Raw genomic sequence first — 19,896 nt, 5'->3', positions numbered from 1 at the left:
ATATCTGATTGATTGGGGCCACATTAATCAACCTTGTTTGGAGTGAGAAGACCCAGGGTTGGCTTGGCGTTTGGGGATTGGCTGACAGGACATACAGCATTTCTGGTCAAGTGGACATTTATAGGGACACGGAAGTTGTCTAAGTTTTGGTTTGCTGATGTGGCACCCCAGGCAGGAACAGCTCCATCTTAGCCCTAGAAATCTATTTCAATAATGATAACAGGACCTGGCCCCTACTCTCATGAAACTTACTGCCTAGGAAAGGATGCAAACATTAAACAAATAATGAGTTCACTCTAGGTATAGCACTGAAGAGAAATCTACAGGATGTTTTACTAAGGGAGTGATGTTTAGAAATGTTTAATCTGAGACCTGATTACTTGAAGTTAACCAGGTTTGGCATAATAAGAATATATATTTGGTCTTTGTCCCTGGTTCCTGACAATGAAGTCAGAGGTTTTAACCCATGGAATTTCCTGAGTGATGGAAGTGTTTCGTTGTTCATAAGAAGCCCCTGTTCAACACACTTGAATTTATGCTAATGAGTTGACTCAGGGTGGGATGTCTAGATAGCTTCAGGGTGGGGACTGGTCACCAGAAAGACTAAGCATGTGATTAGCCCCATCCCCCTTCCTGGGAGGAGGTTGGGCCTGGAAATTGAGTTATAAGAACTCTTGAACAACAAGATTCTGAGACCTTCCAGATTGGTGAATGTGTTGATGTGCTGGGAAGGTGACCCTCCTGTAGAAGACATGGAAGCTCTGCACCCCATCCCCACTGCATACCTCGTCCTGTGCATCTCTTCCATCTGGCTGTTCCTAAGTTATACCCTTTAAATAAATAAACTGGTAATCATAAGTAAAGCACTTTCCTGAGTTCTAGAGAATTATCAAACCTGAGGAGGGGGTCGTGAGAATCCCTGAATTTGTAGTCGGCCAGGTAGAATGGCAAGTAGCTTGGCGACTGCATTTTGCAGCTGGCATCTGGAGTATGGAGTCTTGTGGGACTGAGCCCTTTACCCCTGGGGTCTATGCTAACTCTGCATAGTGTTGGAATTAAATTGAATTGATAGACACTCATTTGACTTTGAAGACTTAGTGTTGAAGAGAAACCACATGTTTGGTGTCAGAAAACACTACAGACCAGGCAAAAGGAAGTAGAAGAAGATTCCAGTAGAGAAGTAGCAGTAATGCAGACCCTGAGGTGGGAAGGGGCTTGACTTGTTCCAGGATCTGAAAGTGTGGCTTCAAAGCTTGTAAGCAGGTGATAGACATGATCAGATTTGAAACTTATTAAAAAAAAATTCTAATGACAACACAGAGAATTGGAGTGATCAGAAGAAGAATGGTTGCAGGGAGACTCATTAGGAAGCTGGTACAATATTCCACACAACAGAGAAGAGAGGCTTGGGAGCAAGGGTCATGAAAGTAGGGATGGTCACATACAAGGTGACACAGAAAGCACCCCCATATGTTTTATGAAGCTTATAAAATATTATTGATTGTGAAGAAATAATTGTACAAGTAGCAAATTCAAAGCTTTAATGGTGAAAGTTGAGATTCAGGATGATGTAGGAGAAAACCTAGCATATGTACATATTTGTGTGACCTTGTTAAGCTATTTAGTCATCTGACTTACATTTTCTCAATTTTGAAAACGGGAACAATACTTTTTCTTCCTACTTCATAGAGTTTGAAGATGAAGTAAGATAATGTATGTCAGAGCACTTCATAAATTTGTTGTAGAAGAATGCCACTTCTCATCTGTATTTCTTCTCATCATCAAAACTGAAAGCAAAATATAAGCTAGTTGGGTTACATTTCTTTTTTGGATATTTTCATCTGCCCTACTTAATAACTGAGTCTTCCAAGTGTGTATTTTAGGAAAAGTATTCCTATTTTCGGTGAAATATTTTTCTCAGAGGTTCTGAAACTGTATTTCAGGAACAGCCAGTTCATAGAGGTGACCCTGATCTCTTAGTGTATATGAACTACTTTTTTTCTAAAATTTCTCAGAGCCTTAAGACAGGAGTGTGGGTGTGACCGTAGGACTGGGAGGGTAGAGAAAAATGAGAGAATAATTAGTCAGTGAGGGAGGAGTGGTTGCAGCTTCCAATCTGGAAGTACCTGAAGAGAAAGAGGCATGTTGACAGCCAGGATCCATAAGTTGAAGGCTGCATTCTACCAGATGTTAAGCATTTAGCAGGGCAAGTGGAGTCGATTCATTCGTTAGTGGCTGCTCCGCAGAAATAGAAGAACATGGCTTTCATTTTAGTGCTTATGTGGATAACTATCCTAGAACAGTTCATTTTATCATCAGGGCAGGGACTCTGTCTTATTCACTGCTATATCCCCAGTACCTAGTAGTATGTCTGTCACATGTCTCCTTAATAAAAACTTATTGAAGGAAGGCATTTTTGTAAAGCGTCTTCATAATACTTATTAAACTCTCTTAGACCATGTTTATCATGTACAACTATGCTTGTGAATATAATGATTCTCTGAAATGTACCATATACCCATGTAGTCCACAGACTCTAGTTGGTTCTCCCTCCTTAACATCTCTCATACCTGTTCCCCACTTCCATCTCCACTGCCACTTCCTTCATTGAATCCCTTTCCTCACCTGGATTATTGTAGTTTTTAAACTGATATCCTACCTTCAAATCTTATACCCTCCCCAACCACCCTTCCCATTGCTGCCAGGGTGCAGCATCTGTAAGATACAAGTTTAGTCTTCTGCTAAAATACTTAAATGGTTCCCTTTTACTTAGAGCAGTGAGTTTCCAGCCATGATGTTCTAACACACTGATACGTCACAATCATTTGGAAGGTGATAGGTATATCATAGTATTTGTGCTGTCTCTCATGAAAATGAGTCCAGAGAGAGATAAAAGTGAGGATGGTGCCATATTTATAAATTAGCTTTTAAATGGTTCATGAAATCACAAGGATAGAGAGAGACATAGCAGCTAAGATGTCCAGTGTCCATTTTCTTTACCACCTTATCTAACTAGAAAGAGCATACTTCTAAACTAGACCTTGCCAGAACGATAAACTCAGTACTTTTCTCCAGAATGTTTTCATTATGGCAATACCCTCTTAGTGATTTTTATTTATGCTTTGTGTTTGTTGTAGATGATAGTGTTTTTAAATTTTTAATCGATTAAAGGCATTAATAGAGGCACATTATACTTTTTAATACAGATATTATACATTTTTATAGTTATATGTTTCTAACCCTTCAAAGAATGAACTAAAAGACAAAAAAGATCAATATGAAAATGTCTTTCTCCATCATCTTTACAGCTTTAGTAGGTTGAAATTGTGTTTCTGAAAGGAGTGATTGCCAACTTAAATTTATTTGTCATTGTCATGAATTGAGGAGTATAATGCAGCACAGACAATATGGTATGGCATCAACAGTGGGATCATCTTATAGATCAGGAAATAGCAAGACCTGAATGTTGTCAATTACAAGAGAGTCATAGTAATACAAATCCAGATAATATTTTATCCATTTAAAAGTAAGTTTTCTTCACTTTAAATTTGTATTTTCTTTCAAATAGATAAACATGTACAGTGGAATATTGAGTTAAGGTGTTTATACTAACTCACTTTCTAATTTATTTTGTATTATATTGTACTTATTTTGTGAAGGCCACTTGCTTTATAGTAAAGGTTAAAGGAGAATATTAAATGATTCTAGGTGTTAAAATACAATTAATTGAAGTATTCTGCTTGACATATCAGAGTACAGATCTCAGAGCCAACAGAGCAACTGGAGATTAGGGGAAAACCCAAGAAGCAAGGAAATCACAGAGAGGGGAGCCCAACTCTGCCTAAATCCTTGGCTGAGTGTCACATTTCACAGGCTGAGGGTAGACTCATAGGAAACCAGGCTAAAAAAACAGCAGTTGGAAGCCATAAGAACAAAACAGAGATGAGATATAAGTAGCTGAGTACCATGGGTTAGAGAGAATTTGCAGTTTGAATCCAGGCAAGGTAATTGTCTATTAGAATAGAAATCTAATAATCCTCAGAAAAACCTAACAGAATTCAGTTTTTCTATAATATATTATCTAAAGTGTCTAGTTTTCTACAAAAATATGAAACATGTAGTGAAGCAGTAAATTGTGATACATGGCCAGGAAAAAGTAGTCAGTAGAAACTCTTGTTAGCCCAGATTTGAATTTAACATAGATTTCAATGTAGCTATTTTAAGTATGTTAAAAGAATTAAAAGAAAATTATAGGTATGTAAATAAACAGATAGGTAGCCTCCCCAGAGCAATGGAAACTATATTTAAACAAAACAAAAACAAGTGTGGTATTAGACCTGCCTGAAAGCACAATTACTGTAAAATTTTTGCCAGGCAGGCTGAAAAACAGTTTGGAATTGTCAGAAGAAAGCAACAGCAAACCCGAGGACCCAGTAGAAATAACTCTGTGCAAAGAACAGAAAGAAAAAAGATTGAAGAAAAATGAACAAAACCAAGAGAACTGTGAAGTAGTCCATTATACATGTTCTTGCAATCATGGAAGGAATGGTAAGAAAGAGGCATAAAAATATTTGAAGAAATCATAGCCAAAGACTTCCCAAATTTACTTCTCAAGCATTGATAGATCCAAGAAGCTTGCAGAGCCCCAAGAAAGACGAATACAAAGAAAACCATTCTTAGACACATCATAGTCTAACTGCTATATGATAAAGAGAAAATTTTGAAAGCAGCCAGAGGAAAATGACACTTATTACTACACTTCAAAGAAAAAACTGAAATTATTTCTCGCTAATGAAAAAATTCAAGCTTCTAAGAAAAAATTAGAATTTTAGAAAACTTATATCTACCAGTAGCTTCCCAATACTTTGAAAGACATTTAAAATGATATTGACCATGATATTAAGAAATATGATTTTAAAAAATATTGTATAATGAGATGTGTTAATATTTGAAGATCCACATAAGGAAGATATGCATAATTTAGTGAACCAGTATTTTCCACATGACCGGTGCACAGTGTTATGAAATCATTCACTGGTAAAAGAGCCATTCAAAGTGCAAAGTAGACCAATGGATTTTAATGTTAACAGAGTACAGAAAGTTTATTGATAATGGCTTCAGATTCCACATTGTAACTACTTTTTAAGAAACTTCCACTCATCAATGTTTACTGTATCAAAGGAGAGTAACTGCACTTCTCTGCAAAGGCTGTTAAATTACTTCTCCCTTTCCCAACTACCTATCTCTGACAGACTGGATTTTCTTCGTATATTTCAACCAGAACAATGCATTGAATGCAAAAGTAGATATGAGCATCAAGATATCTTCTTCTGAGCCAGACATTAAAGAAATTTGTAAAAATGTAAAACAGAGTCCTTTTGTTTTGGAAATAGTAGCTATTTTCATAAAAACACTATTTATGTTACCATATATGTTAATATATAATAATGTAGAGTTTATTATTACTTTTAAATTCATGAATTTTTAAAAAATTCTGAGTTTCAACTTCTAATACATTAAATGGCAATAGACATAATCCACCTTAACAGGAGCTCTTTGGAGTCCTTCATGTATTTAAATGTAAAGGTACCATGGGACCAAAAAAGCTTGAGAATTACTTTGGTAATTCTCTGGCTCCACCTTTATTTTTTTTTATTTTTTTATTTTTTGGCTCCACCTTTAGATAACAGATTCCTTTGAGAGCACCAGACTGGAAAATTGGAAATATCTTGTAGCCTGGGAGATTAGTGTTCTTCAATATATGATGACATTCAGTTTTTGTTGACATCCTTGATTATTTTCAAGTGGACCGTATAGTAGTATGCTGTTGAGTTGTACTGCTTACTGCCTCTGGTGGCGGCCTTTTCTTCTTCCCTTCTGATATTTGTTTCCAGACCTTTTATTTTTAGCAAGGAATTTTACCAAGAAAGCAATAAAGGACTTTTGCAGTAGTGACTAATCCTTACTTTCTTTACTTCTTCCTTCTTTGGCTATGTTTAGAGGTTATCAAGGGGAACTGTACAAAGAGTGTAAGCAGACTTCAGTAGAGGGCTGCACAGTCAATTGCTATGCTATGCTGAGTTGTTATTCAGTTTCTGGGAAACAGCATTAATGATTTGAAATCAAAGAATCATTGAAGTTTGTCTCATATGGTGTGAAAAAGAATTATAAAGTGGGTAACTAAGAGAAATTCATCCAGAATTGTTTTTTAGTCCTGCTTACTGCTTATAATCTGTTAAATGCGTGTGACAATGTTTGTTTGTATTTCTTACCTACCAGGTGACAAAACCAATCTGCCAGAAATAAACTTGTTATAAGGGATGTTCATTACATAAATGTGTAGTAAATTTATTTTAACATTGCATTACTTAGTTCTTTGACAAAAATAAACCCTCACAAAACAAAAGTAAAAAAGCCTAAATACCTCCCTACTTCCATGAAACTGGATAGTTCCCAACTTTCTGTTTCTTGGTATTCCATCTTATTTTTAAATTGTTCTTAGTGACTGTGTACTTAATTCGAATTTAGAAGGCCCCTCACTATTAATGAGCTTATACAGATCTGATTGTTGTTTTAAGACTTATTGCAGTCAAAAAATTAGCAGACAGATATTTCTGTACTCTCTCTTCTGGCCTTTTACATTTTTACCTAATATTTTTGGTAGTTTTGAAACTTGCGTAGTGGACAGGAGCACTAAAACAAATTTATTTTACATTTTATTTCTTTGATAGTTGAGTTACATGGAAGTAATTAACCTGTCAAATTTGTCCCATATTGTGTTTAAGGGACTTAGTAGTGATTTACTTTTTGAACCATATTCTGTTTTACTTTTGAAATGACATGGGTTTTCTTTCTCAGTGCAAATGATTATGGTTCTGAAAGTCACATAGAGGCTTTTGCCAGAATAAAAGGCTTCTAATTTGAGGATCTCAGTTAGGGGTATTTATTTGGGGCTAGAAATAAGACCTGATTATTTATGAGCTGTTTTCTTAAACCATAATTTCCCTTGTGTTTTCTTAGGCTAAAGATGAAGAAGAAGCCTTTCTGGATTGGAGTAATGATGATAATGATGGATTTGACCCAAGCACACTTCCAGATCCAGATAAGTACAGAAGCTCCGAAGAATCAGATAATGAAGATATGGAAAATAAAATTAGGTATGTTTCTACCATTGGTGGCATTAAGAATATGGGTCTTCTCCTTTTAATAACTTCAAAAGATGTGTGGAGACAAACATCTCATGCTCTTCTCGTCGTTTTAGGGGCCCTTCTACTGTTTCTGTTAATTCCTGTTAACAGATCTATGGGTTATATGAGAGTTGTATCTTTTTCTTGGTCTATTCTCTTCTTGTCTCTCTCTGAATCTTTTATGCTTAAGTATTTGATGCACTAGGGTATATTTAGTGAAAACAGAGGTAAGATTTTATTTTGATTCACTGTTGAGATTGTTGTTAAAAATTATTTCTGAATTTTTTAAAAGGGCAGTTATCTTTCAATTCTTTGATGTAAAATGAAGTAAGAAACACATAAAATAATGGAAACTTGTACATAAACAGCCTTTGACAAATTCTCTCAAATTAGAATCTGTTCATTTTAATGTGGACTTACTTGCTGCCATGCCAAAAATAGATGAAATGTAATGAATTGAATGACTTGCTCAGCACTTGTTTTCAGAGTACTATGTATTAGATTAAATTGAGATTCTGTTAATTTAAAAGTTGAGAATATTGAACTGCATGGTTCATGATTGAACTAAATCAATGAACCTATTTAGGCACAAGGGGGAGGTACTAATAATGGATGAAGTTAATATGGTTGAAGGGGAGAGGAAGCTTGTTGGAACCCCTCAAGTGCTAGTCTGAAAAGTTTGGAGTTGAAAAAATAGGCCACAGAGAGCTATAATCCAGTTTTAACTAAGAGCATTATGAAAAGGTCTCAAAAAGATTATCCCCTTAAGAGAAAAATGCTATAGAGAGATCATTTCAGAGTTACTCTTCATTTTAATATTGTGCTCATTTAAACATAGTATTATTTTATAATAGTGAAAATGACTTATCCAAAATGCAGTCTCCCCATGTGATGTCAGAAACTTGAGACATTTGCTATTGGACAACTAGGTAATGGACATAATAACTTTACTACCACAAGAAGCACCACAGGTGAAAATAATTTATTAGGATTTAGAAAAAATATTTAAATGATAAGGGTTAAAAATTTAGGTCCAGGGCATAATTCTAATCTTTAGAAATTGACCTCTAAGAGTAAATATGCATATTCTACTTCAGAAAGTTTCTTGGTACACATGTCCAGACCTTGATGAACTGTCAGTATGGTTGTTTGTTGCCCTTTTTATTCTTATATAAATGTCCCTGTTTCAGAGTAGTTTTTGGGATCTTCATTTTGATAGATGTGATGTAACTTAACACGTATAACTTTATATCATTAACTTCCAAATGCTCTGTGTAATTTTACTTTCTGAAGGGAACTTTAATTCTTACAGTTTGTTATTTGGCCATATTTTCCACGTCTGTCTAACATACCTTTAAAACATAGAGAGCCAACCTTTGAAATCACTGGTAAGATGTCAGCAGTCCTTCTGTATCTGATTCATAAGGATTTTTTTCTAACATTTTTCATGATAGTTTCTGGGTCGTCCTTAATCTACGTACAGCAGACATTTCATTTCATTCTTTTGGCATCTCTTACCCTCATAGTGACATTTCCCTGCTACCACCTAGTTAATATGACTTGTTCTCAAATAGTTTCATGTTTCATCCTCTTAATGAGCTTGTAAATGCTTTGTAGCTAGAAAATCTGTCTTTTTATACCAATACTTTCAGCTGCAGCCTTTACTCATCTCCCCAGCATTAATGTCATAGGCACAGAAAAAGGCCCTGAAATACTTGTATTGATTAATAGATTGATGAAGGAGATTTATAGAGTAAAAGAGAGAAGCATAATGATAAGCAACTATATAATTGGTCCTAATAGCTTAAATGATACCAGAAATGACAGAATAGATGGTTGGAGAACTGGAAGAAGCCAAGTTCCGATAGTGTAATGCTGATGCACAAGATGGTAGTAATACCTTGAGAGATGCCAAAGCATCTTAACTCAGTGACAAGCGTTCAGATGGGAAATATTTAAGCATTACGTGAAAATTAAAATAGTTTTAAGTTAAGGCATAACTGATAACTACATTAGCAGAGATTGAAAGGAATCGATAAACTTATCTCAGGCTGAAGAAAAGTTATCTTGTTGTTGAAAAGAATATCAACAAGGGCTTTATTCCTTTAGTGCATTTAGGGGCTTCCTGGCAGTTTTGTCTTTGTATGAGTGCAGTGATTATCTAGTCCAGCCCCCTCCTCTTATAAATGAAAAAGCCACGGCTTCAAGGGATAAAATAATTTGTCTGTGATCACAATACAAGTTAGGGACAGGTCAGTGTGATCTTCCTGAATTAAATTGATCCTCTGGTTCTAATCCTCCAGACAAGTTATATAGAATTACTATGGCATTAGGAGAGGTAGCTCAGGAAAACTACCTCAAGACAAATTTAATGTTATTTGGCTGAAGACCTGATCCATGGACTAACCATAGGATAGATTTGACTGCACCATGGTTTCCCTACCTCAGCATTATTGGCATTCTGGCCCAGATGATTTTTTGTTTTGTAGAGTTTGAGGTGGTTGTAGACTGTTTAGCATCATCCTCTACCACTAGCACCTCCCCAGTTGGGATAACCAGAAGTATCTTCAAACATTGCCAGGTATCCTTTGGGGAGCAAAATCTCTCACAGTTGAGAACCAGTGGACTAGACCCAGGATGGCAGAATGTATTACTAGTGCTTAATTGCCCCATCCCTCATCCAGGGATAGGCTTTGTCTGTATTCCTTTCCATTTAGTCCTAGCAGTCCTTCTCAAACAGGGCCCATCAATCAATTGGGATTGGTACACAAGATAAAACCTGTTTCCCATTTCTGGACTAGAAGGTAGGATTTAGGGTAAGTTACAAGTAATAGTCTACATGTGAAATTTCTATTTATACTCTAATGTTCCCCTCTCTCTTGAAATTACCTCAGTGGCAATGAATAAAGATATATGTAAACTAAAACCACATTGTTTTGGATAAGAAGAGGTATTCACAAGTAAATTCACGTACGCTAGAATTTTGACAGTAGTAATTGCTTCTGCTGTGTATAATAATAGCACCAATTCTATCTTCCTATATTGTTCCAGTTCTGCTACATCTTTTTTTCTTTGCCTCTCATGGACATGACCGAATGCTAAGATTTTGTGATGTTAGCTTTAGAGGATCTTCCTGGCTTGTTCACAGGTTTTATTTGGTGCACTGTTTCTGGCTTCTGCTCAGTAATTGTAGGACAGCTAGTATTCCAGCCTCTTGGTCATCCTCACTCTGCCAGTAGGTTATTCTCTGGATATTAATTTAGCATTTTCAGATATGAGTTTGTATAGGACTGGTTATACCAATTAGAAGGTGGCTATTAGTCCCAAACTAACTAGTATGAGCTAATTTCTTTGAACGTTTCCTTTGTATGTCTCTTTTTCCTTCACTTTGGTGACACCCATAGATATTCAGCACAGGTAACACATTTGTCTCTCTACATGGAAAGACACTTAGTCAGTAGGAAATAGGCAAAAAAGAGCCAGATTTATTGGAGAACGACTGATCTTGGGGTCAATAATTCCTCCTCAGGGAAGTCTGATAGGATTTTAAAGAGTTTGTACCTCTCTCCTCCTCCTCAGCTTATACTATAGCTACAGTAGAATTTAAACCCTCCTTAACCAACTCTGTAGAATTATCAGAATTGTCATCTCTAACACTGAGATTCAAAAGAGATTCTCATATATAAGATCCAACTTCTTTAAGTTAGCATGACAAAAAGAGATATCTTGCTTATAATATGGTCCCAGGGACAATGAAAATTATATGACCCTGGGTTCCTTTTAAGGAACTTTAAGAATGCTGCCATTAATAGCTCCCTTTATCCTTAGAAACAGAGCTATGAAATAGGGGGAGTGGGTAATCTACCCTTCGTACAGAAGGAATGTTAACTGGTTAGTCAGCAGCAGATGCCTGAATTCCATTGGAAGCTCTAAGCTTTTGTGCGCTATTTTTGAAAGTAGGTATAGAAGGGAGAGCTTGCTTTGATGCTCTCTGCTTTCTTTTCTCATCTTCTTCCATCTTACAGATTGGTCCATGCTGTGTTTTACTCTGTGGTTTTCATTTCTGATTCCTTCTACGGAACTAGCATAGGTAGAGTTAATACAAGATATTGGGATTTGTTGTTATTATTATTGTTATTAAAATAGAAAATTTAGTAGGAAACCTAGCTCTTTGTTGCAGTGGACTTTGTGACATCAGAGAATTCATTGGTCTGCTGGGAACTACACAGAATCATGTGTTCTTGTCTCCAGTGAGTTTTGATACAGACTTTCTTACCTTTTCAGAACATAAGACCTCAGATATTGCATGTAATTATCTTTGTGCTCATAAGTGATTTTTCATTTCTTAATCTCCCAAATAGTCCATATAGTAGAGTTATACTGCTTTCACAATAAACATATTTGACTAGCTTCTGTATGTGGTGCCAAGAGCTGGAGAAGCAACTTTCTGCATTAGTTAAATCACATTCTGATTATTTAAGAGTTAAAAAATATCTACTTGATCTGTAGTCTCTGGCTTCTTGTCACATTTCCTCCATCCATTCTTTCAACTGAGAATTTTTTTAGTACCTATCCTGTGCCAGGCATAGTGCAGGTAGAGAGGATAAAACATTAAGCAAGAAAAATGCCTTTCCTGCTTTCACAGAACTTTTAGTTCAGTGGAGGTTACAGATGGATAAACAAGCAATTACAAAACAACATGGTGGTTAAGTACTGTGATTTGTGCGCTGCGGGAGGTGGTGGCGAGAGGGATGGATGAGCACGAAAGTGATGGACCTAACACTTAGGCTTGGCAAACCAGAAACAGCTTCCTGAAGGGAATGATGGCTAAGCTAAACCTGAAGTAAGTTTAAGTTGTAAGAGAGCAGGGAGAAGGGTAAATTGCCCTTCTAAAGAATATGGCCTTTGAAGTGAGACAAGTGTCTAACCATATTCCAGTTAAACTCTTCTTTCAAAAAGTGTTCCTTTTAGCTGTGCCTCACAAGCTGAGAGAGATTTGGTCCTGAACATGTAATATAAGATTAATTTTTGTATATCTAGTAGCATTCATCATGTTTGGTTTATGGCCATTCATGTGAATTGCTAATGATGTGAAAATTTGCAAAGTATTGAATACGATGAAAAAGAAGCAGCTGGATGTTCCAGATATTCATTATCCAGTCAAATTAAGTTTTCAATATTTTTAATCTTAACCTTTTTCAAGCAAAAAAGGGAAAGAAAAAGGTTATGGTTAGACTGTTACTGCATTATATCAATCTTTTCTTCACAGAACACAGTCTCTGACTAAGGCAGATAGATTGCTTTATAAAGAATTGTTTTATGGTGGGGTATTTGGTAGATTATTCTAGGTGGTATAAGACCACTCACTTGTAATTTGTACTGAGACTGTTGGCATAATTTAGACATGAAAAGCTCTATATGGATTGGTACCTTTTCCGGTACAGGGTAAATTTTCACATCTAATATAATTAGCTGTTCTTTTTGCCTAGCCTGACACAGCTCTGAATCAAAAGGGCTGATCAAGGATTTTTGTCTGGTTTTCCATTTGTTTGGGGGTTTTGTTTTGTTTTAAAAATCTGGTTTATACTAGTTTTCTGTTTTTGAGTGAACTTGCCCATCTTAAAAAGTTATCTCTTACATGGAGATGAACCACTTTAATCTGTATGGTTTCTCCTAGTGTTCTGTGACAACTCTTCAGTAAATTTCACCCAGCAACTACTCTTCTGTGACTTTACAGTCAGCTTTGTAATACATGGAAGACTTTTCATCTGGAAAAGAAATATGTATGCATTAAAGATAAATTTGGGGGGAAGGAAAATTCCCAGAAAGCATTTTCCTGTCTTAACTGGTTTTGGTTGGAGCTGAGTATGACACATTCTGTATTTTATATTAATTGGTGGCATAGTTGGCGCTAAATATAGGGGAATGATTTTTTTAAGGGATTTTTTTTACTCAGAGTCTAGGTTATTGTTAAATAGGATTGGCTATTGTTTTCACTTACTTGAACCCGTGTTCATTGGTGAATCTCGTTGTGGGTGGTAGATATGGAAAGAAGTTGGCTCAGCTCAGTGATATATTGACTTTATTGTGTGCCTGCCATTCTTTCCTTTCATTTTTTTTTAACTTCAGGAGATTTATCTCTGATTCCAATATGCCTAGCAGCTTTGAAGAGAAAATCTCAGTCATCTCTTCTCCCTTGTGAAATACAAAGTTCATGACCTATCAAAGTTCATAGAGCTTTTATCAGCACTTAACATGAATTGTGAATAACAAGAAGAGTTAATTTACTTGACTTTCTTTAAATTGTGTTCCTTTTGTCTTTCTCCCTTTTGCCTGTTGCCCTAAAACAAAACAAAAGCATATCCTGTGTGATGTAAAGCACGAATGGACAAACTTCCAAGGCAGATTGTTGGGGTAGCAGGGAAGGGGGAGTGGGGAAGGTGGGAGAGGAGTGGGAAGGCAGTATTATTTGTCTTGGGACTCTTAGGGGAAAGGTTGCTACCTATTGAGGAAGGAAGGCATTATTTTCTGGGGTGAGGGTTGGGATGGGGAAAACACATTTTGAGAAATTTGAGGTTTAGGAAGCTCTCAGCTTGACCTTACTTGCAGTCTCAGGTTTTGCCCTGTGCTTTCTACCCCTCTGTCATTTAGCCACCCATTGAATAACTGTCACTCAATGACAGTGGTGGGTTTGTCATGTTTCAGAAATACTAGGATCTCTAAGAAGATGGATGAATGGCTCAGGATGCCATGAGGCCAAGGTGAACCACCTAGTAGGTTCACCTAGTAGATGAAACACCTAGTAGGGTTCTCTTGGCTGCTGCCCTGAGTATGGTACATGTTGACTTTGCTTTCACCGAAAAGACTGTTGAAAATGACACTTTTCAGGACCATCCTTGAGAATGACACCACCCTTTTTTTTTTTACTTCACATTGCTTCATGTAGAATGCATTAATACCTAATGACTATATTACGTTATTTAGTTATGTCATAATTTCTTTATCCATTCCTCTTTTAGAATTTTAGGTCATACTCATGCTTAGTTGTTTGGTTTTGTTTTCTTTTGTTTTTGCTATTATAAGTAATTCTTTAATGGATAACTTTGTTGAACATTGGGTTTTCTCCCTCTTGAAATCATTTGAAGGACTAATGAAGAGTTAGTCTAAACTGTAAAACTTAATTTTGCCAGATAGCTAGAACATTGGGGACATGATTGGGTAGGTGATGATCTTGAATATTAAAAACTAATCAGTGAAAGTAGTTTGAGGAGAAAAGCTGTTGTGCTTTTGGGGAGCAGAAATATTTTACATACAGATTAGTAGCAAGAAAAATCCATAACATAAACCCAACTTGTATGAGTGTTTAAATATTTTTTTTTAATCTGGGAGAAGAGAAATCATGTATGTCTTCTAAATTGCTGCAGAGCAGAAGTTCTTAACCTGAACTCTATGGATGAACTTTAGGGGAATCTCAAACATCTTGAAATTGTATGCAAAATGATGGTTTGGGTGTGCATGTAGCAGACACTCCCGTGCCTTTATCTGGAAAAAGCGTCACGAATTTTCATCAAATTCTTAAGTGGGCTTATAAGCCAAAAAAATAGAGATTGGGGGAGCCAAAACTTTTTGCCCATCCCAAATGATGTTTGTGTTTTTTAGAAGGAAACATGTACATGGATCAGTAGTGTGATTGCAGTCCCTTGTGTACTGTTGCCTTCTCACAATCCCCAACCTTTTCTGATTATTAGAATTCTGATCTAAGAGGATATCATCTGCTCTTGCAGTTGTGTTTGTAATGAATGCTGAGCCAGTCAATCTTTTCTTTGACTAAATTGTTTTTACAGATCCGTTTCTAGTACCGAGCAGCTAGAAAAGAGACATTAAGGACATGATACATTTTCAGTTCCATTTCTATATGCGATAGCCTTCACCATCAGAAGAAAATTGGGCAGATTTTATGGAATGTACTGCAGTAATTAATCTTCATTAGGACTGTTGCCATGGCCTTGTAAATGAAAATTTATGATAAGGGGAAAGTCTTTCGCACAACTTTTTTGAATACCAGAGTGCCAGTACTTAAGGGTAGATATAGAGATCTCTGAGAATTTTTTAACGATCCCAGGGTCATTTATTATTAGCTTAAAATTCTTTAAAAGTCCAAGCTACATTTACTGATATGAATGCAAGAAGGAGAGTTTTATACGATAGGGGCACAAACTGGACATGCAGATGCTGAACTCTTGGTAGCTTTCCACACACAGTTTGGCAGCATGTTGTAAAAGGACACCCAAGGGTTTCTGTGTGAGTGAATACTCCACTCTCCACATCAGTCCTCAGCTTCCTTGCAGCTTGCTCAGTCTGCAATTTCACCTGATTTCTTTCCTTTGCATTCCAAAAAAGAATGAGAAAACAGCATGAGGTTGAAAGCTGCACAGACACTGTAGTAAAGGGAGTGTGCTTTCTTCCAGCAGCCCCTTGTCCTGGCATTTGTTAGATTTCTTAACAGGCTTGTACGGTGATGTTGGTCCTCCATTTTATGATGTAGCACACACCAACTTGCACAGCCTTAATTGTGCATGAACAAAGGCAGCCAGTACAGAAGTAAGGAGCTCTAACATATGGCATCATGACGCTTTCTGGCTGCACAGTCTTCCAGTATCAGGCTTACAGAATCCCTGGTGATTCTGGTGGCCATTTTGTAACTTAATTATTGGAACTGCTTGCCCCAGTGTCCTTGGAAGTTTAGTGCTCATTCCATTACACTGTGATTCTATAAAGCCCTACATACACCAGGGAAGAAGTCGAAAAGTTTTCCCAGCCAATCTTTTCTTCTGTAGTGCCTTGGCCACAATCATATCAGACAGCATTTGGAACATTCTTGGGACTTGGAGTAGCAGTTCCAAATTCAGCACCCTTGTAGCCCAGGGAATGTGGTTGCCAGGTTACAGAGGACATTCTGATGTCTTGTATTGGAGTTTATTCACACATCATTTATTTAAAGTATGCTGTTTAACAATTAGTAGTCTTCCTATTCATGGCAGGTACTAATGGTTACATTCTTCTTGTTGGAATGTCCCATCCCTTTCTACATCTGTTAAGACTGTTGACTAAAGCTTCCTAAGGGCCAGAGAGAGAATTTGTAAAAATCAAGCCAAATAAGACTTGGTAGTTTCCTCTACATGGAAAAATATTATATCAAGGAATCAGGCTCTCTGCTTTTGCCTTTCTGTATCAATACATAGGAATTTAAAGTATGTCTGTTCCTGAAAGAATGGTCTCAGATGCATCTGTACTATGGTTCTATGAACCCAGAGACTGAATGACTTGCCCACATGCACCACCACATATAGTTTGGGAATATGGATCTACATTCCGTATCCTAAACTTGGCAACATGTGGAGAAGTAGGAGTTTTGTGAAATGAAGTCTGTAAGAACAAAGGCAGGCTACCTTGCCCTGCAGGATAATTGTGACTTTTGGAGTCAGATAGACTTAAATTTGAATGTTACTTTGTTTTACAAGTTGTGGACCATGGACAAGTTAAGTTACTTAACCTCTCTGACCCTCAGTTTTCTTCATCAGTCTTTATCAGATGATAATTCTTACCTTGCAAGGTTACCATGAAGATCTAACTAGGGTAAAAAGAAAGCAGAGTATGATATGTAATAGAGTCATTAATATATGATAATCATTTTATTTACTAAAAACAAAACTGTAGCATGAGTTTTTAAATGAGTATATACATTTACAAGAATAGAATTGAATGTCTTCTGGGATATCAGCTTTCCTTCTTCCTCATCAAAATCATTCATTAAGCCTCAGATACACAACATGGCAGGCCTATATTCAAAACAGTCTGCAAAGCTATCCTACAGACTAGGTTGAAGTGATGTATGATATAATGAAAATAATGTCATTAACATATCCTATTCAATGTATGGATAAAGAGTCCATATTACCAAATTGGAATGTGGGAAATGTCTTCACTTGTCTGTTCTTCTTCCTCAACGTTTCCATTATTCAGGAATTAAACACACTGAAAGTTTACTGTGTGCTTGGCATAGAGCAATAGAGATACTGGATCCCAGCCCTCGTAAAGCTTATATTCCAGCGAGGGAATGTAAAGAGAAGAGATGGTGATAAGGGCCATGAAAGTGGTAAATGTAGGGTAACCTAGAGAGTAATTGGGAGAGTTTGCTTTATATAAAGTGGTTAGGAAAAACTTCTCTGAAGTGAGACCTGAAGAATTATTGAAAGCCTTCTCTTTAGGAAAGAAGGAATCATTCATCCTAACATTCTAACCATGAATTGCTTGGACAATTATTAAAATTTAAATATTTAAATTAATATTTAATATTAATATTAAATGAATAAGTAATATTTAATTTAAATAGTTACCCTAATAGCGACTCTATATAATTATGTATATTCCTGCCAGAGGAGATTCCTCGGCTTTTTTTCATTCCATCATCCTTCAACCATGTGTCTATACCGACTATGATTCTGATTGGTTTCATGGAAGGTGATGAGGATAAGAAGCAGCTGCTATTCTAGTCCGTAAAGTGGCAACTCATTAGAAAGGTGTATGCCAGCATGAAGTTTATGAGAACAGGAGAGTGAAGTTAAGATGGACTGATTACTCCAATTGAAGACTGGAAAGGTAATTCAGGTTATGACTTAAAGTACCATGTCATTCATTGGGGATAAGAGGAGAAAACTTGAATGTATTTTTATGCTTAATTATTTAGGTTATAATGTGTTGATGGTGTATCAACTCTTTTTGAATATATATGCAGTGAAATATTACTCAGCCATAAAAAAGAATGAAATAATGCCATTTGCAACAACATGGATAGACCTAGAGAGTATTATGCTTAGTGAAATAAGTCAGACAGAGAAAGAAAAAAACTGTATATTATCACTTATATGTGGAATCTAAAAAAGAAAACAAATGAATGTATATAAGAAAACAGAAACGGACCCAGATAAAGAAAACAAACTAATGGTTACCAGTGGGGAGAGGGCAGGGGGGTGGGTCAAGATAGGGGTTTGAGATTAAGAGATACAAACTACCAGGTATAATATAAATAAGAAACAAAGATATATTGTCCAATACAGGGAAATATAGCTGTTATTTTATAGTAACTTTACATAGAGTACTATCTATAAAAATATTGAATTACTATGTTGTACACCTGAAACTAACCTAATATTGTAAATCGACTATACTTTAATAAAAAAGAGAGAAGTTAGTTCCCGTCAAGGGGATTTGAAGATACTATAATTCATATTTATAATGCATTTACTATGCATATATCACTTATCTTGCATGAGGTAGATATTAATCACATTTTACAAATTAGGAAATTCACACTCCATGAAGTTAAGCAGTTTTCCCAAGTTTTAGGCATTTGCTAACATCTGAGTCAGTCAGGTCTGACTCTGAAGCCACTTTCTTCCATACCAGAATTTTTGTAAAACTACCTGTTAAGTAACTGATTTTAAAAAGCAGACATTTCAACATTAAACATGCTGGCGGGAAAAGATGTTCTTTACATTATGAGATGTACAGTCCAGAGAAGTTACATGTATTGTTTCAAAGAAAATCAAAATTACTCTTTTTTTGTTGAATCAAAATGGCAAGTTATACTCCTTCTGTAATATTGAAGTATTGTTTCATTTCTTATTGAGTCTGAGGTTATTGGGTGCTTCTTTCTAGTATTATTTTCCTTATGCCATTAATGTTTTAATTTTCACTGTAGCTTTGATCTTCTGGATTTCTTTGGGATTAATGATATGCAATTTGAAAAAAAAATGCAGTACAGATTTTAATGTCCACTTATATACTCACTCACAAAGAAAGTAAGAATGTGGTTTTAGTTAGAGATTACCTAACTTTGTATGAAAATAGAGTGGGCCAGTCAGATATTTAGCAGTATAGAAGCTTAGCCTAGTGGGTTTATTCATCGTTTATTTAAGAAGTATTTATTGAGCCTATGGATACTATAGGGGGTAATGTGACTGCAAAGAATAAGACAGTTTTTGTCCTCAAGGAACTTGGAATCTAATCGATGAAGCAGGTAAGTAAAATAGACAGTCTTAGTACAGCATTTCGTAGGGTGTAATGGAGGAGTGCATAGTGCTAGGGGGCACCTAAGAGGGCACTTAACCTATACTAGGACGGTCTGGGGAGGCTTCCCAGAACTGAGTCAGGAGGGGAACAAATAACAAATAGTTACAGAGGCACTAGAAAGACTTAGATGGGTTTGAGAGAGATTAGTGAACAAATGATCAATTAAATTAAGGATGTGAAGAAGAAGTGGTTAAAGGATGACTTCCATGCTTTTAGTAGGGGTATTACTGTTCACTCAGAAGGAAAATATAGTAGGAAGAATAGATTTGGGGAAAACATGTAGTAGTTAGGAGCATGTTGAGTTTGCGGTGCCTTTGCAAATGTAGATAGAGATTTCCAGGATCCAACTGAATATGCTGATCTGGTGGTCAGGAAAGAACTCTAGGCTATAAAGATGCATATTTTATAAGTCATTAGCACTATGGAAGATAGTTAAAATACTGAACTGCATGAGAATACTCAGAATGAATATGTAAAATGAGAATAGTAAAGGGCCAAGTATGGAACCTAGAAATATAGATAGTTAAGTAATGGTGACAAAGGAAGAGGAAACTAAGATACCGTTAGGGAGGTAGTA

At 36.2% G+C, this 19,896-nt stretch overlaps 1 protein-coding gene across 1 annotated transcript in view; it reads left to right on the top strand.

Moving 5' to 3' along the window:
• Positions 1–19,896, top strand: part of DDX10 (DEAD-box helicase 10) — a 291,661-nt gene that overhangs the window by 254,793 nt on the left and 16,972 nt on the right. Inside the window, exon 17 of the mRNA XM_081240203.1 lies at positions 7,021–7,157. Coding sequence (XP_081096329.1) covers positions 7,021–7,157 — 137 coding nt within the window. The remainder of the gene's footprint in view (positions 1–7,020; positions 7,158–19,896) is intronic.

Source organism: Mesoplodon bidens (assembly GCF_964165515.1).
Source record: "Mesoplodon bidens genome assembly, chromosome: 7".
In the NCBI taxonomy this organism is placed as follows: Eukaryota; Metazoa; Chordata; class Mammalia; order Artiodactyla; family Ziphiidae; genus Mesoplodon; species Mesoplodon bidens.
This window is presented reverse-complemented; position numbering and strand designations above follow the sequence as displayed.